Raw genomic sequence first — 27,534 nt, 5'->3', positions numbered from 1 at the left:
AACGGTTTTTAATTTCATGAATTAAATCCTCAGTTTTAGGGATTTAAGTATCATTATTAATTTCTGGGAAATTAAATACCCAATATTTAAAAAATGGACTTTAAATGCATTAGAATTAAAAGTGATGTTTTAATTTCCAGTTTCAAGAATCAAAGCGTGTCACTTTTAACGCAATTTAGGTTATTAAACGTATATACAATTTTGCATTGCGTGAATTTAAAGTGATTTTTAATTCTTAGAGAAAGGACTTAAGTGCGAGATTAAGTATCACTTTTAATCCCTGAAAATTGAAGTATATATTCAAAACACACATTTTATTTTGACGTAACATAATGTATTACATTTGAATTCTTCGTGATTATAATTGCTTTTTTAATTTATAATTTCAAGCGATTAAGTATCGCTTTCTATCTTTAAGGAATTGAGGATCCATTTAATAAAGTGCAATGTGTACACAGTGCTATTATGGGTTTCATCGATTAAAAGTGCCGTTTTTAATCCTTAGTCTCAAGGATTTAAGTATCACTATTAATCCCTGAAAATGAACTTTAATTATGTGGGTTAGAAGTGACGCTTTAATTTCCAATCAAGGTTTGAAGCTCGTATTAAAGTGTCACTTTTAATCCCTGAGTAATTAAATATCTATATAAACATTCACTTTAATACTTTGGCATATACTATTTTCTTTTCCATTGAGTAAAAGTGCTCTTTTAATTCTCAGTTTCATGCACTTAAGTTTCACTTTTAATCTATGAAGAATTAAAAATCGGAGGTATTTAAAAAATGCGTACGAGATTGCATGCTATTGATAGAAAGCGCTCTTTTAATTCCAAGTTTCAAGGACTAAAGCGCCAGTTTTAATATGTAAGGAATTAAATATCCATTTAAAAAATGCACTTTAGTTTGTTGATATATAACAAAATGTACTATTTGAAGGAGCAAAATGTGACATATACTCAATGTGCTATTTCTAACGAACATACATAAGTCATGGTGACTAAACAAATCTCACCCTCGGGTTTAAAAGATGCACTTTAGTTATAAATAGCATACTACTATGATCGTGTTTCTTAGCTGGGGTTGTAGCGCTGTTGCCAAATTGTCCCAAATATCGTTTTACTTTATTACCTCTTATTACATCAGTTCCACTAATTATATTGGACCTTTTTGCTTCCTCCCATTGATGATTGGTCTTGATGGAAATTTTTCTCGGTTTGGCAACCGCTTATATTTTTGTCTTCATACAACGGACTTTGTAAAATCATTCGCTGTTCGATGTGGCCTCTTACGGCTACACCTCGTTTCGGGGGATAACCCACGAAGCGGCAAAACAATAAAGGCGATAAGCGGCAGAGAATCAATTTTAGAGGGATGTTTTCACTTTCTGGCGAAAAAACCGTGGCCGCCTCGCCGCATATCGGATTAGCTCGTGTGTGTGAGTGCGACGGCAGGGCTGAGTGCCGGAGCGGACCTACAGGGACGTGCCCCGTCGAGGACGAGCTCGCGTTTCCAATTAGTCACCATCGAGGGCCCCGAGCACTCCGGGTTCCGGAGTTACACAATCGTTTTTCCTGCGCTCCGGGGCGGGTCTCACGGAACAAGGGGACAAAGGGACTCTTATCAAATATAAAATCCCAGATTAATTTTTTTAAGTGACCGCCGACGTGTACGGGAGCGGATCGAAGGGGGATTTGATTTGATTAGGTGGACTAAAGGTCAAATTGATGTTTGTTTAAGTTTATCGAACGATTAAAATGTTCTTTGTCCACATATTTGCTCGAGGCTGAAGGTCCTGAATAAATGTTTGACAATTAGAACAATATTTTTTTGGTCCGAATACTACGGGTGTTATACATATTGTATAGGGTGTTCCGAAATTAACCTGCATATATTACTGTGCAAAACCATACTTATCGTATCAACTTCGACGTCGCCTGTTACATGGGTGTTGTATAATAATGAAAACGTAATATTGACAGTTGGTAGAAGGAAGCGCAAAAACAAGCGCTTAGGTGGGGAATTCTGGAAGGAAGCCTAAATAGTTGGAAGTGAAAACAGTGTGGAAATGGGAGGAAGACGTTCGGCGGGCAGTGTGGTAAAATAGTGAAAAATCAAAGTGTTTAACCCATATTAATTAGCAGGTAATATTCTCTAAGTACTTTGTTGTTAATTGTTCTATGTAATCTTATGATTGTGATGGTTATAGATGATAATAATTCTTTGTATGCTTTATGCTCAAGGGCATATATTTTTCTAAGGTAAAATTGTTACAATTATTATTTCCTTTGTTTTACATTTAACTTGCTTTGATTACATTGTTCGAAAAACAACTAATAAAGCGTTTCTTGTGCTCTCTTTATGTCATACGCCTATAAGAGAATTGTTGAATTTACTAACATTTTCGCCCTTGAGTGACTTTTGACACTATTCTGAGTATATAAAACCAATTTAGAATTGACTTTTTCTCTAATATGATTTAAATTTAATTATTATTGAGTAATTTTTACTCAGACTTGGTTTTTAATGAACTAAATATTGAGATCAAAAATAAATCACTCATAAATGATTAATTAGGATATACACTACAGTTTTGAAATTAATTAGACGCTATACAGCGTGTTCTGCAAATGATGAACTTTCAAATTAGGAGAGATATTGTAAAAATAATGTTTCATATCTACATTTCGTTTTTGATAGTGTATATTAACCCTTGAACAGATGAAAATCGGTATTCTGTAATAACATTTTTGTAATTTATTAAATTTGTATAATTTTTGGGTAAAAGCCATGTTATTTGAAGTTAGGTCTACTAATGTGTTACAATTTATTTAATAAATGTAGGTCTCGATTGGTTCACTGATCGGATAAATAAATTGCCATAACCTATATTNTAATCCGAATTTCCAACTAAGTCCATTTTATAGAAAATCTCCGTCAGAATGGGAGAAAGCCTGTTAGTGCACAGTACAGGCCCCCTCTGGAAAGTTGATTACCACATACTTTATAACTCCTGAGGAGCTTCGTTTTGATGAGTCTACCACATTTTTCCTCTGCGACTTTTCTCGATTCTTCCGCTTTTCCACTCGGAAAAGTCCAAAAACATGGCAATTTCCCGGGGTCTTGGAAAACTCTAGACCACATCTTTTATTTTTAGCTGAAGTAACTGGAAATTTCGTTGCAAATGCCGATTGAAATTTCTCCGACAGAAATTCTTCCGACATTGACGTGTCTACCGGTCGAAACATGCCAAAATAACAGGGTATTGAAAATCAATTACCACATAGGTAATTTTTAGTAAAATTAATTGTAAATAATTAATTCAGTCAAAAAGTATTGTTGTCCGACAAATTTCAAGCCGCGTTTTTTCAGTCCGACTGACAGCTGGAAATCGGAATTTTCACGGGGTATGAAAAATCGATTACCACATATCTAATTTTCATTTTTTCCTTTTAAATTTACTGTACAAAATAGTGATAAAGTGTCCGAGGATTTAATGTCCGCAAATTATTAATAAATCAATAAACCAATAAACGTGATGAAATTTAATTTTTTCACTCCAAAAATTTCATATTTATAAATGGTTAATAATTATTATTATTTAAATTATTATTTGCCTCAAATAAATAATTATAATATTGCTTATTTTATGCTTAAAAATTTAAAAGTTATAAACAAATGAAGTTATTTTTGAGGCGATTAATACGATCTTAGTGCATAATGCATTATTTCTAAATAAATTAATATTATACTTGATATAAAAATCCTTTTTACTCTTTCAAGTTTTCATTCGCGTTTGTTATTTTTCTTTACAAAAATTTTCCTATTTTTCTAAAAGAAAATCCCAAAATTTTTGTGCATATTTCTTTTACACCATACATACTTTTTTGAAATTGTTTAATTCTTTTCTCGATATTTATTTGGCTAAATTTACAATTACAAGAATAAAACGAAAAATATATACAGGGTGTTTCAGAAAGACCTCCCGTAAATAAAGGGGGTGATAGTACGACAAAAATTGAGAATTTTTTGTCTTATGAACTCTACGTCTGTCTCCTCTTGTTTTCGAGATACAGAGAGACAAAATAAAATTTTTTAAATAACATTTTTATGAAAATTTCCAAATGGTGGGAAATATTTTTTATGAAATTTAGTAGTCCGAGGTTTTTAAGTGTGCCAAATACGCTAGTCTAATTATTTTTGGTATATTTCATAGAGGGCGCTAGTTATGCTACATTCTTATTACAATTTAAGTTATATTTTTTTTAAGGTTAGATTTTTTACCAGTCGGGCTCCAATTTCTATTGTACAATTTTATTTTCTAAAAATAATGTACTCTTGAACTTGATAGAACTTCCTAATGTGGACGATTTTCGAGAAAAAAGGCTTTTAATTAAACTCTTCTAAAGAGAAGATAGACATAGAGTTCATATGACAAAAAATTCTTATTTTTTGTCGTCCTCACCCCCTGTATTTACGGTAGGTCTTTCTGAAACACCCTGTATTGTATATTTATGTGGAATTTTGCTTAATACATGAAAACACCTTATTAGAAATTATAAATACATGTGCAAATTTTTTACGAAATTTTTTTCATCTTTTTTTGTCGGACTGACGATTTGCGGATACATTTTTGTCGGACATTGCAATTTTTGCTTATAAAAAGCACTTTTCTATCGTGTGTTAGTTTTGTCCGACATGTGGTAATCGATTTTTTTCATACCCCGTGAAAATTCCGATTTCCAGCTGTCGGATTGAAAAAACGCGGCTTGAAATTTGTCGGACAACAATACTTTTCGACTGAATTAATTATTTACAATTGATTTTACTAAAAATTACCTCGTATGTGGTAATTGATTTTCGAAACCGGGTTATTTTGGCATGTTTCGATCGGTAGACACGTCAGTGTCGGAGGAATTTCTGTCGGACAAATTGAAATCGGCATTCGCAACAAAATTTCCAGTTACTTCAGCTAAAAATAAAAGATGTGGTCTTGAGTTTGCAAGACCCCGGGAAATTACCATGTTTTTGGACTTTTCCGAGCGGAAAAGCGGAGGAATCGAGAAAAGTCGCAGAGGAAAAATGTGGTAGACTCGTCAAAACGAAGCTCCTCAGGAGTTATAAAGTATGTCTTGCTCCCATTCTGACGGAGATTTTCTATAAAATGGACTTGGTTTGAAACGCAAATAACTTTTTGGCGAAAAGAAATTTGTAATCTGCCGCTTTTGAACAAGGGGCATCGTAAATTACAAATTTCTTTACAACAAAAAGTAATTTGAGTTTCAAACTAACTCCATTTTCATTCATCTCTCTTTCAGTTTCTATTTAGTACAGCTGTCGATATACTGTATATTTTATTTAAAATAAAATCATAAAATTGATCGTAAATCGTAATTTAACAGAACATAATGTAAAACTAAAAGTGGTCTAACTGCTCCAGACGTATATGTTTGCATGCGATAAACTTTCGCGCACGGCGCGGTAGCTACGTTCAGACGTATTGCCCAGTGAAAGGATTAAGTTGACCCCACAAAAAATAGTCCAGGGAGTTAAGGTCAGGGGAACGTGGAGGCCAGGGAACAGGACCTCCTCGGCCTATCCATTTTTCTCTATACAACTCATTTAAGTGTTGTCTTACATTATGTAGGTAATGAGGTGGCGCCCCGTTCTGCATAAACCATATGCTTTGGCGTTCAATGAAAGGGGCATCTTTCACGAAAATAAACCCGATTGTCAAACAATTAAAAACAATTATACATCTACCATAGTGTCGTAAGTGGTAGCTCAATGTAAAATTTCAAGTTAAAATAAATATTTCCTACCATCACATTTTTCTTGATATGCTCATCGAACGACATGATGTCTTGCCACCCCCGTCTGCATCGCAGCCAGTGAGAGAACCTCTTCCAAGATGGCTTGCAGAAACTCCGAAAGCCCATGTGGGTCTGTACAAATGGCGCCCTCAGCTGTACGACTTGAATGGAATGCTAGATGAGGTGTTGGCACCTTTCCCCTCTCTAAGCCTCGGAGTCATTATGAAACTGTCTGACGGCTGGTAACAGCTACGAAAGGAAAATTTCTCAATTAATTTTTTTCAAACTTCCTACTCCTACTTGAAGTCAGAATTTCAAATTCAAATCCTAAATTCACAATTTCTATGAGTAAATTCAAACTTGCAATAAGATATTTTTCAAATATATATATATAAAGCAAGGAAATACTATGCTTACCCCGTAGATCTTGAACCAGTGTCCAGGTTATTACTAATAAATTTGGGCAAAATTTCCAGTTCTGTACTAAATTTTTCAGACAATGTACTGCTGATATGACAAACAGCCAAGGATTGTAAACATTGTATTGTGTAGCTTTCAGGTTGCTTGTGTGAAGTTTATTTTTTCTATCCTCATAAATTTGATAAAATCTAAAAAAAGACAAACATATATAGGGTTTGCATTAAAAAAATGTATGGATTTTGTCACTGAATACTAGGTAACTACTTGGCAAAGTAATGATGAAGAAATAAAATAATCTGTCAAATTTTTTATCATCACCTTTAATTTTATGTCAACATTTGAAAATGTAACAAGCAAACACCATAAATAATAATTATTATTAAAATACTAAAAGTATTCCTTTTTTTGATGAACATCTGCCAAAATTACTTATTAAATGAAAGTAGGTATTACCCATGGCACAGTATCAGTATAGAATTATTGAATTCTGTGATCTGTGGTATTAATATTAATCCATCAAACATCAAACAATTAACAAACAATGCCATAACCTCTTTTGAGAAACGGTCGGCGTAAAAATTGGATAAAAAGTAGATATTTTAAATTCATAAAATAAATTGTTATTTACCTTCAAAACAAAGTGTTACAACAATAACTTAATGCCCCTTTTAATTTAATGTAGCATGTTTATGAAATTGAATCTTAACCAAAAATTCTAAAAGGATGTCAAAAATTTTGCAATTATAAATGAAATACAACAAATATTTTATAAATTGCTGACCATAAGTGAGAATTACTTATTTTCTAAGAAGAAATACATATTATTGGCTGTTGCTATTCGCGAATGCAGCTAAGAGCTCGCCCTCTGGCGGTGACAAGTGATACTAGCGAAACAAGGTAAATATTTCTTGTGTGTGTGACATTTCGTTTCGTATTTTATTAACGTAACTGAATTTAGTGTTCGTTTTTTGAACACTGTTATTTTAAGAAAATAGTGTGAGGAAAATTTCAGCAATTATGGATAGAAAGAAGAAACTGTCAAACTATTATTGTTCAGTTCAAGGTTGCTCTTCATGGTCCAAGAAAAATCCAGAATTAAGTTTTCATCAAACCATTGAAGAAATTTTCAAAATATTATTGCCGATAGATAATACTCCCTGAATTTCATGAGGGTTGTTAGTAAGTAAGGGCACTAGTCTGCAGACATAATATAAATTTCTAAATTTAAATTAACTTTGCTCAATTTTCCCATATAGTACCACATGATCAGCCTTAAAAACTGCCTCTCCTTCTAATATACAACGAGAGTTTTCGTTAGCATATATGTAAATAGGAAATGTATTCCACAACGGATAAGTTCATAGTTATAACTTAATAAAATGTACATTACATTGTAATGCTAGAGACAAATAAAGTAGACATAAATACTTGCCTTAAAATTTATTTATGAAATATTTGAAACCTATAAAATAACACAAAAGTGAAATAACCGCAGTTTGATAACAAAATTACTAATAATAATGGCAAATAAGACAAATGTTGTTCAAATGAATGTGTAAACGCGAACGGCAATGTCAAAATTACCTTGTTTCGGAGCTTACTGCTTTCGCCGCTTGGTGCGCTTGCATCTTAAAAATTATCGCGGATTATTTATAGCATTTATTATTAATAAATCCACCATTTTCAAAATCATACTTGTTTAAATTTAAAAACGTCATTTGTGGCACGATCTGTGAATGGTAAATGTATTTGGTTTATTAACATTGTTACATTTACTTTTACACTTGAAAACTATTATTATGGCCGCCGCTATATCTTTTTTTATATAAAAAAATATATTTTTACAGATAACACATGCACATCTGAAATTTAAGGAAATTAGGCAACCAACATTATTAAAGTAATTTATGCAACTAACATTACTGTAACAGTGTAACAACACTAGAATCTGCACTAGCATCACTCTGAAATAGAGTGATGCTATCTTCACTTAAAACGGCAAGGTTAAATTTCTCGGCTCCGGGATTTCATTCATAAAATAGCCCGCTGTCCTTACTATCTTCCTTATACTATGTATGTTGTACTTACCCAAGATACAATCTATAAGTTTATCGTATCATGTGTTGTACCGATATTGTTTTTTGAACTGTTTTGTAAAAAGAAAATTAAATTCCATAAAACATACTTATTATTTATTTTTATGCATATTAGTTTTAAGGCGATTTCGTAGTTACTAAAAGATATTTCAATAAAATTTTACGGGATGGAAATCGCTATAATAAGGATATCTTCAAACAATTTTTTTACCCGATAGAGATAGGGACTGTGAAAAACGTACTTTTTTGACGTCACTTTTACTTTTAAATCGCAACTGAGAGACAGTCGGGAATTTAGAGACAATTTAACAATGATGTGTAATACATTTTTAATAGTCCATGTACATATTTTAACAAGAAATAAGTTAATATTTATAATCGACTATACTACCCGAAAATATTAATTGAAATATTTTTACGTTAGGTATTAAAAATTAAAATTAAACAAAAAAAAAGCTAAATCTTACGATTACTAAATCGGTTTCCGTTAACACAAGGAAACTACGAGGAAATATATTTCTAAGGCAATCTTTGTGACAAAACAGTTTTATCAACGAAATTAAATATGGACATCCTATATGATTTATCCAGACACAATACAATCTGTTTGATTATAAAGACTGCAAGCTATTAACTCGGTTACTCATGTTTGGACACCCGGTAAAGTATATATATATTTTTTTAAATGGTGTTATTTTCTTTATACTGACGCACAATTTTTTTTTTCGTTACACTGTAGACTAGTGGTGACGTCATCCCGTCGATTAAATGGGATTGTGTAAATTTTGTGCATGTTTTTATAGATTTTTTTTTTCTTTCCAACCATATGAAAATTATGTCTTTTCATAACGATATTTTTGAGAAAAAATGTGAAAACTTTCAGCCTATTAGTTTACGGTGCTCACTTTCTAAATCATATCAAATAGAAGGCGCTGGGAAAACAATTTTCCATACTGCTGCACATAGATCCAATATAGTATGCTGTGGCATATCCGTCACATATCGGTTTGTTTGTCAGCCCTCTTAACTTATAACAAAATGAATGATTTTAATGAATTAGTTGATATACTGCAGGTTTATTATGAATGTAGAAAAATATAGTGTAACGATATGAATTTATATTGACGTTATCCCAATAAAATTTTTCCTAACGGAAGAAAGTTTAGTTGTAAAATGAATAGAGAAATTTGAAAGTAGGTACTGTTCAAAATGTTGTCCATCTTTCGATACATAATTCACATCTTCGAATTACACGAAACAAGAATTGCAACTGTTTGTATTTTGAAAATGGTTGTACAGATAAAAAAGCGCTAAATAGAAAAAATTTGCACTAAAAATTATTTCCAGAGGGGTGTTTATGAAAAAAATTACCAGTGCTACAGGACGGCATGAATATACAGCTAAAATAGTTTTATTTTAAATTATTCTTGTAAAGTAGGCTACCATAGGTGTTATCGGTATTCAACATTAAACGCAAAATAAAAACAAATTCAACAAATAAATAGGTTTAATGATTAAAGAAAACTCAGACCATAGGACTCTATGGAGCAAAATGTGACAATCTGTATGTAGGTACAAATATGAAACAATTTCTTACACAATGAATACGATCTTAATATTGAACTTAACAACCATCAAAATACAGGCTATTCTGTAACGAGTGCAACAAATATAAATGACTCCTAATTTCTACGTTTCTCTTTTATTTAGTTTATCCAGTATTCTCCTCAAGAGAATTAATGAAATAAGTACATACATCCTTATATAAATATTAAATAATTATAAGTAAGCTTTTGGGGTCGATGCAAGTTAGCAACTCTTTTTGGAGGTTACAGAATAGCAGTATAAACTCCTTAATATTACTTATCACGTACAAAAAATTTAGGAGTATTCAACATTATCAAAAAAGAGGCACTACAATCATATGCAAATAATCATCATAATAAAAATATATTATAGTACATACCTAAAAATTACACTACATTAATTTAATATACATAGTTACCTTTTGAATTACATTATTTATCACAAATTGGAAGAAACCGTAAATATAATAAGAACATACAAGAGTCAATTGTTGTCAGTCATATATCACTTAATTAATACTAAATACAGAGAGACGTTTAACTAATACGTTGTCATCCTCTAAACATACCTCAAACACATGTATGGGTCAGTATACTGCCTGTGGAAAACTATGGGAAAACACATAACATTTTCCAAATATTGTATGATTTAATCGATTTTTTTTTTCAGAATATCGAGTTCAATTTATCAAGTAAAAATTAAAGCTCCCGCAAAGCATCCGAAGTACCAAAAGTTGATTGAAAAAAATCCAACAATTTTTGATAATAATATTCAAGCAACAAAAGTAGCTCACAATCACCCAAATCGATTAATATATCAGTTTTTTTCTGTTGTTCATACAATAAAGGTGCAACTATGCAACAGTTATGTAAAATATGTTAAAGGTAAACATATAATGTATATTTTGTTACATAATCATCACTGTTCAAAGTACTAAAGACAAGGTATATCTTTTTCTTATTGTTAGTTTTGAATGTTAATAATATACAGGGTGACCAAAACTGAAATCTTGTATTCTTTGGCGAATTTTAAGCAGAGTCTTTCCTATAAAGTTTTATCTATAACGCTTCGTTAAAAATATACAGGAATAATTTGAAACTGATAGACACATGTATTTATGTAAATATTGTCCAAAATCTGAGGGCCTTTCCTAAAATTTACATGCTCCAGTTGTGGAGATACAGGGTATCATCGGTGGCATATATTTCTAAATAAAATAGTATGCCCGATTTTCGAGTAAAACTGAAAACACTTTTACCTAAATGACATGACATGACTAATCATTCGGTTACTTATTCGAATAAAGAAATTAATAATACTAGTCATCATTTTAATGATTTTGTTTGAGTAAATGCTCAAAAATACCTCTATTTCCACGAAAAAAGACGCGACATCTTTTTAGTAACGAAAAAATGTAATTTGTTCGAAATTTATTGTTGCTTGAATCCGAATGAAAAGTATTATTTATTCTTTCCTCTAACTGCTCAGATCAGAATGTCAATGTTGCTATCGCAGCCTACTATGTATTTTTAAACCATTTTATTTGAATATTGAAGTGTGTTTTCAGTTGGTTTTTTAAGTTTAACTTGAAAAACAGGCTTTTTTCGAAAAAGATAAGAGAGTAGTAATTTGTAGAAAATTGAAAGACGAATATCATGGTTGTTACCGTAAAGCAGTGGCGTACTATTTTATCTAGAAAAATATGTCACCAATATCCTGTATCTCTAGCAGTGGAGCATGTAAATTTTAGCAAACAGATTTTGGACAATATTTATATAAATACATGTGCCCAATTTCAAATTATTTCACTTACTAGTTTTTAAATTATTTAAAAAAATTTAAAATATATTTTGAAGTTTAACACCCTGTATCTTTTTAACGAAGCGTCCTAGATAAAAACTTTATATGAAAGACCCATTAAATTTCACGAGGTTCCATTTTTGGTCACCATTTGTGAATCACCTTGTATATATAAATCGATTAGAAGTGAACCCTATTAACACCCCAGTGAAGGAATATGTCGACTTATCAGTGACCACATATGAAACATGGAAACATTAAAAAGTTCAAATTTTTGAACTTCAAAAAAATAGGTATGTTTTAATGTTGTTCCATTTAAATTATTGCCGTTTAGAAAAAAAATTATCACAACCTCATTTTAATGGAATGTCTTCCGATATCAATATAGAAAACAATGGAAAATTACAACTTATCTCGAATTGTGGGGGAATTTCAGAAAATTGCTAGCTCACCCAAAGCATAAAAGATTAAATTTTTAATAGTAACGGAAAATTAAAAAATAAGAAAAATGGAGCACTTAAATTTAGACAAACAGCAACTCAGTAATTTTGCGCAGGGAACTACTTTAATTGTTTATTATAAACTGTTAGTATACAAGGTGCTCATTTTTGCAATAAAGTTGCGGAATTTGACGAGGATAGATAGAAAAATTTAAGTTTCTATTTTTAGTCAGTAACCAAAAGTACTGAACCTTTAGGACAGTTTTTTCTAAAGAATTAAAATAATATGTTGACATTAGGTGGCGTTAGCCACTGCACCAATCAGGATAGAGCAAAGACATTCTGCTTTTGGTTTTGTCATGGCATGGGCACCATCTTGCAATATCACATTTTAAATTCAGCCCATTTTTTCGATTACTATGAGGCATCATACATTTTTGTAGTAGTTAACATTTCAGCTTTGTCGAAATATTAAATTCCACATTTATGAAGAGTGGCTTGAAAACAAAACACAACTATTACTCGAAATTTTCACACAGACCGTCAGTGAAAATTTTGAACTGTTAAAATTTGTAAAAGTTAACCCTTCAGTACTGACATGTACTATTAGTAATATTCAAACTGCAATACTTTTTTCACTTAACGTCTCTCAAATAAGAATATTTCAAATACAGGATGATTCAGAATATATCAAAAAAAAAATATGGATGTACAGGGGACTATCAAATACAATTTTATAAAGGAAAAATCAAAAAGGGCCGTTTGAAAATTATTTAAAAATATACTTCTGCACGGCACTGGAAACTGGTCCACTGTAAACCTGACCTGACATAATGCGACCGACATAGCGGCAGTGATAAAAACGGGCAAAAACTTGAAAGAATTTTCTCAAGAAAAGGAATAAATATAATTTTATAGCACCTATTTTATACCAGCAAATTCAACTGATTTTGCCTCTATTGTTATTATTAGTTAATAAAATTAATTTGTGGTTTTAAATACTTAATAAAATAATTTGGCATATCTGATGTTACAACTGTTTAAAATTTTGTCCACCGACGTGTAAACACATTTGGGTCCGTCTTACTCAGTTTCCACGAACTAACACAAATGCTGTCTTGTTTCACCATAACACAAATGCTTCACCATAATACACATGTTTTCTTGCTTCACAATAAATTAAAACGATATCCATCAACTCCGAGTTGCTATACACGCAAGCCATTTTTGATGCTAACTACTAAAAAACTATTGTAAACAGTCGGATTTCAGTATTCGGAGTCGCTGAGGCCACGTGGCTCTTTACGCGTATTACAAATGACGCTAAAGACTACAGTTGTCCAGCTATGTAATGATTGAAATAATAATTCAATAATTTTTTTCTCGGAAACTATAAGGATTTTACAAAAATTTTTTTACGATATTGACTCTGTATCTCATGCCACATCTATTCCCAAATTTTTTTGGATAAGTTGTGAAGCACCCTGTATATTTTCTGCACAGGAAGGAAATGGAAGAAACCGCTAATTGTAAGTTATATTATATCACTAATTTTTCAGCAGAAATGTATGTATTTTGCAAAAAAAGAATTAAAATAAAATTTTCACAGATAACTTGAACACGGATAAAATTTTTCTTTGGTATGTTATTCACCATTAAATTCTGCAACTTTGCCCTAACTTGACGCACCTTATAACTTTTAAGACAACCGAGATCATGATGCACTCAAAAAATGTGCATGTGGTATTGCTTTGACTAAAAACATTATGGTCCATGTTTGGGATAACCTAATTTCATCAGTCTAGTTAAATGCGTAGATTTGCCTCACGGAGTGATTTAAAGTAAAGTGCAAATATTGAAATACGATATTCTATAATGCGAGCATCCATCAAAAAGTTACCTAATTGTTTTATTTTTTGGATTGAAATGTTAACAACAATGTACATACTGGCAAAAAAAGTATGTGGTTGAAAAACGTGCATTCTCTAAGGTCCTTCATAGATACCTACATAATTTGTTAGCCAAAATTTCATATACAGTAGAACCTCGATAATCCGAACCCCTGTAATCCGAACGCTCGATAATCCGAACGCCGTTTTGGGAAAAATAAAAATAGTATGTAATCAGAATCGCTCTCTAACTGCTACAGTAAACATAAAATATAGTTACCTTACTGTAGCACAGTAGTATGTATTTCATAAAAAAACTATTTTGTACCTTTAACAATACAACGTGCTCCATATTTTATGGGAAATAGTATGTCAGTGTTCATTTTTGCATGCTACTTTGCCTGGAAAGCACTTTGTTTGGTAATCCGAACGATTCGATAGTCCGAACCACCCCCGGTCCCAATTAGTTCGGATTATCAAGGTTCTACTGTAATAGTTTTTGGGCAAAAATAACCAAATGCGTTAACACTTAACACTTGAAGGGTTGTAAGTAATGTTTGAGCAGAAATATGCAGAGAAGATTTTTATAATAAAGGCTTTGATTTACAGTTGCAGTACTTGCACTTTCCTTTAAATCTCCATGTACATACCTAGGTATTTTGAAAAATATGTTACTGTTTCCGTCAACAGACAAACAATTTCTGTTACGGCCGAATTTACTCAACAATGTACTAATAAATAATACAAGTCGACGGCTGGATCACAATTAGATTAGATAGAAAAGACACCTTTGACTTTTATTGCTAACAAAAAATGATAATGTAAATACCTCACGCAAAGCAAGCCTATATTAAAAATCAATCAATAACCTTAATACCAAGAAGGAGAATGTACAGTTTACTAAAATAAAATAATAAATAATTACCAGTCGAGTTGAAATGATGATTAATTACGGTATTATGGAAAATACAGCAAATACACTTAGTGTTATACCGGTTGCTATTGGACCATTATCCTGTATTGCAGAGATAATCTTTTGATGTACATTCGACTACTTGGAATTATAAATATCTGATTGAATTTATTGTTTTTCCAAAAGACAAAAGTTCCATGCTACGTGATATTCATTAGATTAAAAAATACATACCAAAGAAATTAAAAAAAATTCTCAAGAGTTGAACTAAATGAAAGGCAGGATAAAATCATCGTATCGTATTTAATTCCAAAATTTCTCACTTTTTAGCAAATGTGTCGGTTTGATTTTTTTTCTTATGTATTACGTATGAAAGACAATACATTGATTTTTACGAAAGTAAAGTGTCATGTGCAGTGTGGTTTTTCTATGATTTTACTGCTTCTTAACGTGCGCTGCTGCAATAAAACTTGGAGGACGCAACGTTTACAAACATTTCACATACGCATATGTACACATGTTTGTTGTAGCAAATTAATAAGGCACTAGGGTACATTCGACATTTAGGTATCTACTCACATATAGGGTATTTACAAACTTGGAGGGAATATTTCATGAATAAGTAAATGAACATAAAATCATGCAGTTTTCATGGGTATTTCCATACCTTAAGAGATATATCTCTTTGTCTTTTCATCTGTTACAATTGGAAAAGAAAAATGCTAATTATTAACGCAATCTACCTACGGCTAAAAATCCTCTTTTCATATTTGCAAGCACCCTATATATAATATCACGTCTGTGTAGGTTATTCGCGCGCATTTTCCTCGACGACAGATTCGGTCGTTTTAATTCATTGTTAAGATAGTGTGCTAATTTATATGAAATAAGTTCTTTTGTGATTGTTAAATGCGAAATATGAATTAGTGCTGTTGGAAATTTATTTAAAACAGAAAGTCTCCGTTTACCGTATAGTGTAGTGGTAGTGGTTATTTTGTAAACTTTTCCCAAAATACAACACGCTCGGCTCTGCCTAAGAATAAATCCGGCACTCAAAAAGGACATTCAACTCTCGAGCATTTTTAGATAAACTGGATGTAATATTGTTCGAAAAAATATCGACATGTACTTCGATTGAAATTTGGGATATTGCCAATTTTCTTTTGGACAGAAATTTTGGCTCGACCTGCAATTTGCTAAATGAAACTTATCGAGACAAACTATATACAGAGCAAAAAAAACCCTCAAATCCCTATCGAACACAGCACAGCTTTTTCCAAAATCTCTTCTTCATCCTCTGCCTTTCTAAGGCCCTCAAGATGGCTATATCGAAGGCCTCCTTGAGGTGTGTACACGCCAGCGCGGACGTCTCTATGTATGGTGCGTTGAGCCTCTCCGCCAAACCCTTGGCTTCCGAGGATAGAACCGGTCTTTGACCGACATCCCTAAGTCTGTTGATGACTTCTATGTTGGTTTTGAGATCTGATTGTGTACCCACTAAGACGACAGCGGCACCTTGTCTAGTGAGTTCGTCCGCCCACCTGGTGCAGGCGGAAATAAAGGAGTTAGGCTTCACTATTGAGAAGCACAGCATGAAAACGTCAGTTCCTGGGTAACACAGATGGCGCAAAGGGTTGAGTCCGTCCTGATGAAAGAAAATAATATAAATAGTAATAGCGAGACCATCGCGAGTTTTAGAACCACTTAAATAACATGAACGGGTTTCACAGATAAGGGGTTCCAAATCTCTTTAATCTCATATAGCCATTAAACTGTATAAGAAGCTTCCCAGTTAATTGTCCTATTTTGTATGAAACACCTTAGAGCAAGAGGATATAGTAAATGGAAAGCTTCTGACACTTGATAATTACTATAATAGGAGTAGCTTTGTTCCTAGTGCAATAGAATCAGTTTCCAACAGCTAGACGCGATCGCATTTGGTTCGAAATAACGAATTTTGAATCTAATGTAACTATAGATTAGTTGGAAACTATTTTGTATTGTTCCCTAAACAAAGCTAATATGTTCTCGAGTCGAATATATACGTTTATATACATAATTTACTTCTATACATATTAAACTAACTCTCTGCAATAATGCGCTTTTATAGAAATCAAACTCAAGTGCTCCAATATGATGCGTCTATTTTAAATATTTTGTGACAGTATGGGTATTCACAGAAATTGCTTCTCATCTACGAGTATGTGTATATAAATAAATAAGTGCGCAAAAATTCAGGGGGCGATTCTGTGGAAAAATAAGGTGGGTCTTTCTCATTTGAACATCCCCTGTGAGATATGTACAATCGATTAAAGAGGGTACCAAAAATGTAGTTTTTATTTTTTCCTCAAATACCAAAAAAGTGACAGAAATGATATTAAGTAGACGTTTTCTGCTATCGAGAAGGCACTTACTAAACGATGTTGATTTTCCCCTAGGGCTGTAAGGGGTAGAAAAGGACACCCCTAAGATTTTTGTCATATGTAACTTTTTTCTTATTACTTAAAATTCATTCTGATAGCCTGCTTCATTCTAAACAAAAAAAAAAGGATCCTGTAATTTTTTTGTAAAATTAACGATTTCATTACAAGGCCTGATTGGCACGGAGTAGAAATTTTATCGAACTGTAATTTATCTAGCAGGTGGCTATCAGGTTGACATTTCGTTTTCTACTTTTTTGCCACCCTCTTTAAGCGGTTGTATTTCCACAGGAGACGTTCAAATTAGTAGAGTTTTTTATAAAAAGACCCACCTTATTTTTCCACAGGGAAGCACTTCAATTTTTTTGTACTTACTTAATTTCCACCCTATATATGTATTATGTATACATATACAGTAGGGTGGCCCCATCGGGTGGCCCAAAAAAAGAACGACCATTTTTTTTTTCGTGTCTTGTGAAAATATGTTAGTTTATCATGTTTTAAGAGCCCCCTCAAAAATCAGCTCAAAGATTTTTAAAAATTTCCAAAATCGTCAAAAATTGAATTCTCGTTATTTTATCATTTTCTAGGTTGAAAAAAATCTCGATTCTGAACATTTTATTTTAACTTTAAAAGTAGTGTACCTACTTAAAATGTTTTCGAGCGACCTCTAAAAATAGATATCAACGAACTAATAATTTTTTTTATTGAATTTGATGAACAAAAGAATAAAAATAAATCACGAGACGCTTAAAAAATTTCTCAAGACAAAATTTACTACTGCACTGTGAGTATCAAATATTTATAATTTTTAAATTTTTTAAAATTTAAGTGTCTCGTGATTTATTTCTACTCCTTTGTTCATCAAATTCAGTAACAAAAATTATTAGTTCGTTGATATTTATTTTTTAGAGATCGCTGGGAAACATATCATAGGTACACTACTTTGGAAATGAATAAAATAACGAGAAAAAAAAATCTATTTTTGACGATTTTAGAAATTTTTAAAAATCTTGAGCGACCTCTAAAAAAATGTTTTTGAGCTGATTTTTTGAGGGGGCTCTTAAAACATGATAAACAAACATATTTTCACAAGAGGCACGAAAAAAAATAATCGTTTCTTTTGGGCCACCCTAATATACCGGGTGATTCATTAACAATGGAAAATCCGAAAGGTGAAGATACTACACGCGAAATGGTAACCATTGGTGCAAACATGCCTTATCCGAAAGTTGATAATTTCGGAAATACAGGGTGTTGAAAGATAAAATTTTAATTCGTTTTTTGCGATTATTCTGAAAATATATATGTTAGGAAAATTTGTGAAACATGTTGCCAATGGTTACCATTTCAAGTGTAGAATCTTCAGCTTTCAGATTTCCCATTGTTAGTGAATCACCTTATATTTATTTCTTTATTTTTAATTTTGTAGTTAATAAATATAATTTTATCACGAGTAAATGTGTAATTATATTTACGTCAGAGATATATGTATGTATTATAATTTGTCTGAAATGTAAAAATTACATAGCAACATGCAATTGGACGTTTACAAGTTTCCGTTTTCAAGTTTAGAAAACGAAAAACAAAACCACGGCTAGGTGAGCACCTAGTATGAATCACTCGAGGACCGGTGTTGCTCACCGATTTACTTGTGAACGTGAAGTATTGAAATAGATTTCATCCTTTGTTGCAATTAAGTTAAATGACCACCTGAACGAGTTAGTTCTTGCTCGCCTGTTAATTTTTAATGCTTTTTTCTTGCAAGACGCGGTACCGTTTCAAAATTAAATAAGTACCTGTGATCTTTTGCGTTTAAATAAAAATATACAGGGTGATTTCACTTTAAATACAGAAACTGCAGGACTAGATTCATTACCAAAAAATAAGTAGAGTTTGCTCTATAAACTTCTTTCCTGCGGGTGCGGGACTCGATATTCGAGATACAGAGTGTTAAAGTTTGCAAAAAAATATATAATTTCTGCATATATCTTCATAATGCGCTGACGGAATTGAACGAAATTTACTACAGCGTGTTCACTTAATTAGACTTTTTATTGAACCCTTTATTAACCTTGTGGCTTTAACCAGTGGCGTGCTACTGGAGGTGCCGCCCCATATTCCTAAGAAAAAAATACGCCACTGGCGATTTTTTGTAAAAATAATATTACATTCAGGTACTGTTACGTTAAATGAATGAAAAATGTTTCTTGGTGTTTTTAATAGTAGCAGCCGTTTGGGAGATATTGGGCTTGTTTTTACGTTTTATTGAATTTTCCTCATGAACTTAATCCGTTTATGTGATGAAAACCTCCTGGTTTTAACCAGTGACGTGCTATTAAAGCGTCCGCCAACTTTTCCTACGAAAAGAATACGCCACTGGCGGTTTTTTGTAGGAATATATTTTTTTTTTCTGGAAAAATATCAAAACTAAATAATAAAATAACATTAGCAAATACCTAGGTCCAGTAAGTGATTAAGTAACGAGTCCTACAACAATTGTCCAATTGTTTATAGCGCTGTTTTGCACGTTCTATTTTGTTAATTGTAAAGGACTACTTAATTTCAACTTTTTGAAATTTTTCTTTGTGATACGCTTCTTTGGGTCAATTAGAACTTATATCTAATATTATATTAACTTCTAAAATTAACGTTTAGTAATTAAACAGCTAGTTGCAAAAAAAAACAAATGAAATTAATTAATAGCTGGAGCAACAATTTTACGGTCAATTGAATCAGCTTTGGTACACATGTTGGTCATTGGATTGACCGTCTTTTCCATAAATTTCATCAACATTCGTCGCTTTTTGCAATTTATTATTTTACAGTTAACAAATCAGTGAAAAATTACTCTAGGTACCTACCTTAAATTGTAGGTAATTTAATTGTCTACAACATAAAATAAATGATAATTCCGATAGGTCGTCTAGATTTTCGTGGGCAGTAAAAAAAGTGAAAAAACACGTAAATTTGACACTTACTTGCCATTTAGCAACTTAGCGTCACTTCTTTCGATTTACTTTTTTAATATTATCATTCTACATACCCTTTCGCGTCATAAAGCGAAATAAAATGTCTACTGGAGTACCACGAATAACATTGAAAATGATTTCTCTGATTATTACAGCATATCGAATTTTCTTGGATAAAACTGTTTGAATATTCAAATTTATAATCATTAAATGCGGTATACCTACGTGTGTATCTCCTATAATGTTACCGATGTGCATGTCTATTGTTATAGTTTTTCGCACACTTCAAATAGAAAATCGAGAATTACAAGTATTTATATAGCTAAAACAATATCAAAATATTTGAAGTCTCATAAAAATTTCAACAAATCGGTTATTTACACAAAATATTTGCGGACACAAAATGTTGCCGACTAAATGGCGCTAGTTTATCTACTTTATCTATCGCAGTTTATTGATTGTCGCAGAAATTATCCTGATGATATCATCAAACTTTTTTCTTTCAATGTGGCAGAAATACAAAATGAATAAAAAAAAATAACAAAGAACGGTGTAAATAAATAAATAGAGACGGTATAAAAGTCCTACACGAACTGGATATGAATGAGAAAATTTGCATTGTTCATTAATAATTTGAAAATAACATGTAAGTGCCTGCAAAAATATAAGTATCTCCATAAAGTTGAAAAAAAATTGTTTCCATTCCAAGTCACGTAGCGTTTTATAAATATATTTTAACCTGCTGGATTACTTTTGTAAAATGATTCAAATATCTGAAATAATTCACTATTGCCATTCGTCGCTCAATAAAAATGTGTTTATATTTTCATATTCACTCAATTTTTTATATTTCGATGGTAAATAAAGTAAAACCAAATTGTTGGAATTACGCACCTTAATGAATCCAAAAACTAGGTAAGCAGCCTTATAAAATAACCTTAATTTTACACTTTTGTACAAATAATACATATAACTTTTTACAAATAAAAATAGGTTAGGTTAGGTTGGTTCTATATGCATATAGGGATAAAGTGATATGATAATGATTTTTCTATCAACGTACGACATTTATGAAAGCTAGTGTTGAAGTTACAATTAGACCGAAAACCAATAATTGTTTATAATATAAAACAACTCATAAATGTGATCGGTTTCTAGTACGATTTTATGAAATCGAAAATAGTGAAGACATAACAGACATACCTACATATATTTAATTTTCCGCTTAAATAGAACAAAACAAAATTGAAAAAGTTTCCTTATAACAAAATGTATAATAGGTGAGTATGTACGAATATACTAAAACACTACTTAATATTATTTTAAGGATGATTAATCTCTGCTTTTAGGCATCTTTAGATAAGAATGAAAAATGTGAAATATGGTAAGAGAGTTACGGATAACCTACGTATACGTAGGTACATTTTTACAACTAAACATTTGATCACCTTTTCCTTCATGTTGTGTTCTACATTTTTTATGAAGTGGTAAAATACGTACTAAGATAAGCCTTATTTTCAGGTCTAAATTGCATTTTGCTTATTATTTATATACACTCTCCATTATCTATTTTTGGTTAAGTATTTGTAAATTAGTAACATCGTGGAATGTATGTACAACATTATGTCATCTTTAGGAGAAAATTGTTCCACGTGTTTTTCAATACCAACAAAAAACATTAAGGGCATATAAAATAAATGAAAATTAATGGTAGTACTAAATTTATTAATACTGAACAGATATAATTCATTTTTACTTTTTAGACTTTCCCAACGCATCACTTCGATAATTCAAGAATTATTTAAATAAAGTAGAATGTAGTAGTTTATTTAAATAGGAAATCCTAATACATATTCAAATATTCTCAAACATTCTTAAAGACGGAACAAAAACATTGATAAATTTAGAATTATTTAATATGTACAGACTCGAGAATAACGACGAATACATATAATATAATTATTACCATGCAGCCGAACTGCCAACAAACGCGAATTACAAAGTTAAAATTACCTCTCCAGCTGTATCGCAGAGCTCCACCCTGATTGGCTTTCCATCCACCTGTACTTCAACTGAAACAAACAAAAGAAGATCAGTTCATGGTAGTAGCGATAGCGAACCGTCGAAGGGTTCGCCCGCATGTCATCGGACGGGTTGGTGTGTATCAGCGTTGCCAGATTTTTTTTCGGGCAAAGCGGGATTTTGAAACTTTTTGAATAAAAAAGCGGGATTCTTTCGTCCAAAAACGGGATATACTACGGGTAATTGATGCCTAAAAAAAAACTGGAAAACAAATTGTCTTCAATAAAATAATAAAATCGGTCTAAAAAAAAGTGACGTAATCAGGAAATATCTATTTAATAACAGGGGCAGAAAAAGCGGGACCGATGCTCAAAATAAACCAGTTCGCAGCAAAAAATTATTTTACGAACTACAGAGATACATCGTCATAAATGCGAACTGGATTTACTGTTATTTTGTAGTTACTACCTGCATTAAATGATTAAAGGGGAATAATCAAAACTAATTTATTAATAACAAAACATACAACATGTAGAAATCATAGTAAATGTTCAATATGTCTACCTTCAGACATTACGCATGCGTCTAGACGTCGGCGCATTGAGCCACGTATTCGCTCAAATATTCCTGGAGTCTCTCTAATTACCCTGCACGCATCGATAATGCGGTTTCTTAAGTCCTCTACATCGCGAACAGGAGTACGATAAACCAAATGCTGCAAATGGCCCCAAGTAGAGAAATCGAGAGGATTGAGATCCGGGGATCGAGCGGGCCAATTCTGTGGTCCTCCTCGACCTATCCACTGATTTGCATATGTTTCAGTTAAATGCTGACGTGCTACTTGACTAAAATGGGCGGGAGCCCCATCATGCATAAAAACCATATCCCTTCTGACGCCCAAAGGAACTTCCTCCAGCAGTACGGGGGGATGCACTTTTCTTAAAAATTGAACGTATGCCTCACCATTTAATCGAGGAGGTAGAAAATGAGGCCCAATTAAATAATCCCCAATAACTCCGACCCACACCTTAAGAGAAAACTGTTCTTGATGGTTAGTTTCGACAATAGCGTGATGGTTTTCATCAGCCCATATGTGGTAATTATGAAAATTAATAATCTTGTCCCGAGAAAAACTACATTCGTCTGTGAATTCGATCGTCTTCAGAAAGTCACGATTTCTTCTAATCATTTCCAGCATCCAATTGCAAAATTCAAGACGGTTCGGAAAGTCTCGCGGTAACAGTGCCTGTACTCGTTGCAGATGGTAAGGGTATAAGAGATGTTCCTTTAAAATTCGAAATACCGTCATATGATCAACATTTAGCTGGAAAGCAATCTTTCTAGTACTGGTAGTAGGTTGTTCTTCTATCAAATTAAGTACTGCTGCCTCAAGCTGTGGTGTTCTTACTTCTCGATGGCGACCACAATCCTGCGTTCTTTTGTTGAATGAACCATATTCACGTAATCGTTGATGAAGTCAGACAAATATTCTATGTGAAGGATGCTGCCGTTGAGGATACATTTCAGCATATCTTGTAGAAGCTTCTAACCCATTCCCCTGCGACAGACCGTAAACGTAATGCATATCAGCCATTTCCTCATTTGTGTATGCCATTTTAATAACAAGTGAATTATTAAAGTAACAAATTAAGAACAGAACAATACACAATTAGTATTACTTCAATTTCAAAAATTTACAAACTGACAGCTTGATTCCAATTTAATTGTCAGTATCGCTAATGGCGGCCTACTAGATAAATTAGTTTCGTATTTTCGTTTTATGGCGATATGTATCTTGTTCGTAAAATAATTTTTTGCTGCGAACTGGTTTAATTTGGGCAAAAAATTCAAGAGACATTTTTTTTTAGAATGAAACAGGCTATCGGAAATAAATTTTTAAATGGTAAAAAAATAATAAGACAAAAAATTACGTTGGAAATAAATTTTAGGGGTTGCGTTTTCCACCCCTTACAACCATGGGGTAAACCAAATAAATTACTGGCTAAGTGTCTTTTTGGTAGTAGAAAATGTCAGGTTAATTTCAATATTGTAACTTGTTTAGTGCTTGTGAAAAAAATTGTTAAACAAATTTTATGTACCCCCTTTAAGGGGCTGTATCTTAACAAGGGATGCTCCAATGAAGTTTCTTTATATGAAAGATCCTATCTTTTTTCGATGAGGAATCACCCCCTTAAATGTTTTACACTTATTTAGTTACACCCTGTATACATATACCTATACCTGTCGCTGTTTGAACGTTCATTTAGCACGACACAAGATTAACACGTGCAAGAGGCAGTGCATTGAAAAAGAAAATTATATAAGTAACTTTAAAACTGTTGGTAAGATCCAAATAAAACTTAGGACATATTTTTAAATTATCGATTAAAGAATCTCAGGAATCAAATACTTACCTCACGCTGGCGGAGACGCAGGGGATAACTGGTTTTTCTATTTGGTAAAATCTAACGTTTATTTAAAAATACAAAAAAGGTACATCAATTATTATCTGTCCCGTCATCGAGGAAATTTAATTTAACAATAAACATTTTTATGCTCATCGACGATAGGTACAAATTCTAAACTGAAAAGTACTTGAAGTGATCACTTGAAGTAAGAAAAACATTAATGAGCAAATTGGTAATAAAATAGGTAGGTACATTGAATTTTGAAAATATCTAAGAAGGAATACCTATGTTTTAGCAACAATGTTACTTTTCTTTTATTTTATTACCTTATATTCTTATTTTAATTTATATAAGGTCAGCAAAATCTGAAAGCAATCTATAGCAGGATCATATTCGATGCAAAGTAATAAATCATTTCCTGTCAAGGGAACCAATGAAGTACGCTTTTAAGGGTTTTACAAGTTGAATAATTTCTTTATACATTATGAAGGGACGAGAGGATCAGTTCAGGTCTGGCACCCTTGTTCCTACAAAAATTCCTTTATTCTCATAAACTATTTATTTCAAATGTAATTTATTTTAAATCCAATTTGTTTTTTAAATTCCACATATGTACTAAATTTTACCTCTGTACGCGCCATTGTTGTTTACTTGTTTTTTGGAGGCGCTCTCTGATTTACAACCAAGCACGCCAGGTTAGTATTTGACGTATAACCGACCACTTCGTACACTCGATGCACCTGGCCGACTACAGCTAGTACCAGAACACAGTGCGTATGCGGCGGTATTTCAGATTTTACATTCAATTTCATTTTAAATTTGAAACGGTTCATCTTACGCCTGATGACACGATTTTCCTTTGATAAAAGACCGACAACTTTTTGCTCTACTTTGCATCGAATACGATCCTACTATACGTTTGATTTTTAGAATTTGCATTATCGAAATGCATAGAAACGTTTACAGCCATTTTTTTTTTTAAATCAGAGCCGACTGTCAACATCGACGACCATTACGTTTTTGTTTTTTAAGACGCTCGTTCAAAAAAGAAAACATTATTTAATTTTAATAATTATATTTTCAACTACCTCTTCTGCACCTCCGTCACTGTACGATGAAAAAGCTATTCATGAAATTATTGCAATTGAATTGATAGTATAAATACCAGTGCCAAGTTTCATTTGTTTCTGATCACAGATCAGTCATTTTGGTATTATTTTAAAAATGTCTTTTTTGGGAGCCCACCTTTATCGCTGTGGCTTTGGAAGAAATTTAAAATAGTTTTGTAGCAATAAGCCAATAAAATGTCTGATATCTTAGCAACCAAACTTGATTTAGTTAAGTCGTAGTCAAATTGTCAAACTGCATTTGATAAACTAAATAAATAAAGTTAGAAATATATATTTAAATATTTCATTATTAACATTAACTGTTAGTGTACGATTTTGTTATGCTTAAAGATAATTGAAGTTATTCCCATAATGAACAGATTCACAGTAAAACAAAATATATGACTCGTGCCTATCGCTACCAACCGTTAATTTCATAAGTTTACGAGGGCGAGGGACGAGTAAAGTGGAGAACACATCTAGGCGATCACGATCCCGATATTCTACAAATTAATTAATCAGTAAGCTCTTCATGTACATATTGCATTTTTAATTTTCTCAACTATGGCATTTGTCAATGGAAATTTAATTCAACTACAAAAATTTAATTTCAAGTAGGTACTTACATAACAGGAAGTCGGATAAGTTGTAACAGAAACAATTTCTTGCAAATATTCTCAAATTCGGTTTGCGATGTATCTCTAAAATTCTTTGAAATTTTTGTTTCAAATCGAGATTGAATTAGAGTTTTTAAAATTTTAATTCAAGGACTCGTTCATAATGAAGTCAAACAGCATTCTTTAATACCAGAAATCTAGGTATGCTCTAACCTCACAGATCACATACAAGATTGATAACTGCCGGTACTGCGAGAAACAACTACTCTATGGGCAACATGCCCCAACTATTTACTGCATTTACACACATACAAAAGGCAACAACTGTTGTGCATGAATACTTCCCATAGACTACGGAAAATGATTACAGTACTGTAAACGGTTTATAGAAAACATGAGCAATAATTTACTGGATTCGTCGTTTTTCACTGACAAAGTATGGTTTCACATATCAGATTATGGAAATAATCAACATCCATTTGTAAAAATCAGTTTTCATCCCTTAAAAGTAGGCATTCAGGTAGCGATATCAAGAAGACGTATAGTATCAAAGACCTCAGAATGACTAGACAAGTAATTCCCTATGCATTGCAAAGGAATTGTTTTGATTTTCCACAACTTGAGACATCCTGCTATTAAACAAGGATGAAGATAGTTCTTTGTTTACTAGAGAACTCTTAACCAGTGGCGTGTGTGTTAAAAAGGGTGATACATTTTAATATTTGTCTAATTTATATATACTTACCGATTTCACACCTAATTTGGTTTTAAAATAATGTTAATGACTTCTTTTTTAAATAAATAGAACCATGTTCGTTTTACTCCATAACGGCACTTACTGCCGAAAAAAAGTAATACTAGTTACAACAATCTTTATTTTCTCAGTAACAATATACATCAATATGTTAAATAATACTAATTAATAAAAGTTTTTACCAGTTCAAATAGGAATCACAAAGTTACAGTTACAGTTGCATATAGTATGGTAGCTATACTCGTACTATACTTGTATACAATAATATGCATATCAA

General features: G+C 32.1%; 1 protein-coding gene and 1 long non-coding RNA gene across 2 annotated transcripts in view; both read right to left on the bottom strand.

The window, feature by feature from the left end:
• Window positions 1-5,593: 5,593 nt before the first annotated feature.
• On the bottom strand, window positions 5,594-6,643 carry LOC108908948. The gene is made up of 3 exons (XR_001964393.2): window positions 6,549-6,643; window positions 6,228-6,418; window positions 5,594-6,059 (listed from the first exon to the last, which is right to left on the bottom strand). It is a non-coding gene; the product is annotated as an uncharacterized LOC108908948 (long non-coding RNA).
• A 6,935-nt stretch (window positions 6,644-13,578) lies between these two features.
• Window positions 13,579-27,534, bottom strand: part of LOC108908965 (cdc42 homolog) — a 40,252-nt gene continuing 26,296 nt past the window's right edge. The window contains exons 2-3 of the mRNA XM_018713168.2: window positions 22,361-22,419; window positions 13,579-16,600 (exon numbers count right to left, since the gene is read on the bottom strand). Of these exons, the coding sequence (XP_018568684.1) occupies window positions 16,208-16,600; window positions 22,361-22,419 (452 nt within the window). The 3' untranslated portion in view covers window positions 13,579-16,207. The remainder of the gene's footprint in view (window positions 16,601-22,360; window positions 22,420-27,534) is intronic.

Source organism: Anoplophora glabripennis, unplaced genomic scaffold, assembly GCF_000390285.2.
Source record: "Anoplophora glabripennis isolate ALB-LARVAE unplaced genomic scaffold, Agla_2.0 scaffold373, whole genome shotgun sequence".
NCBI classification, from domain to species: domain Eukaryota; kingdom Metazoa; phylum Arthropoda; class Insecta; order Coleoptera; family Cerambycidae; genus Anoplophora; species Anoplophora glabripennis.
This window is presented reverse-complemented; position numbering and strand designations above follow the sequence as displayed.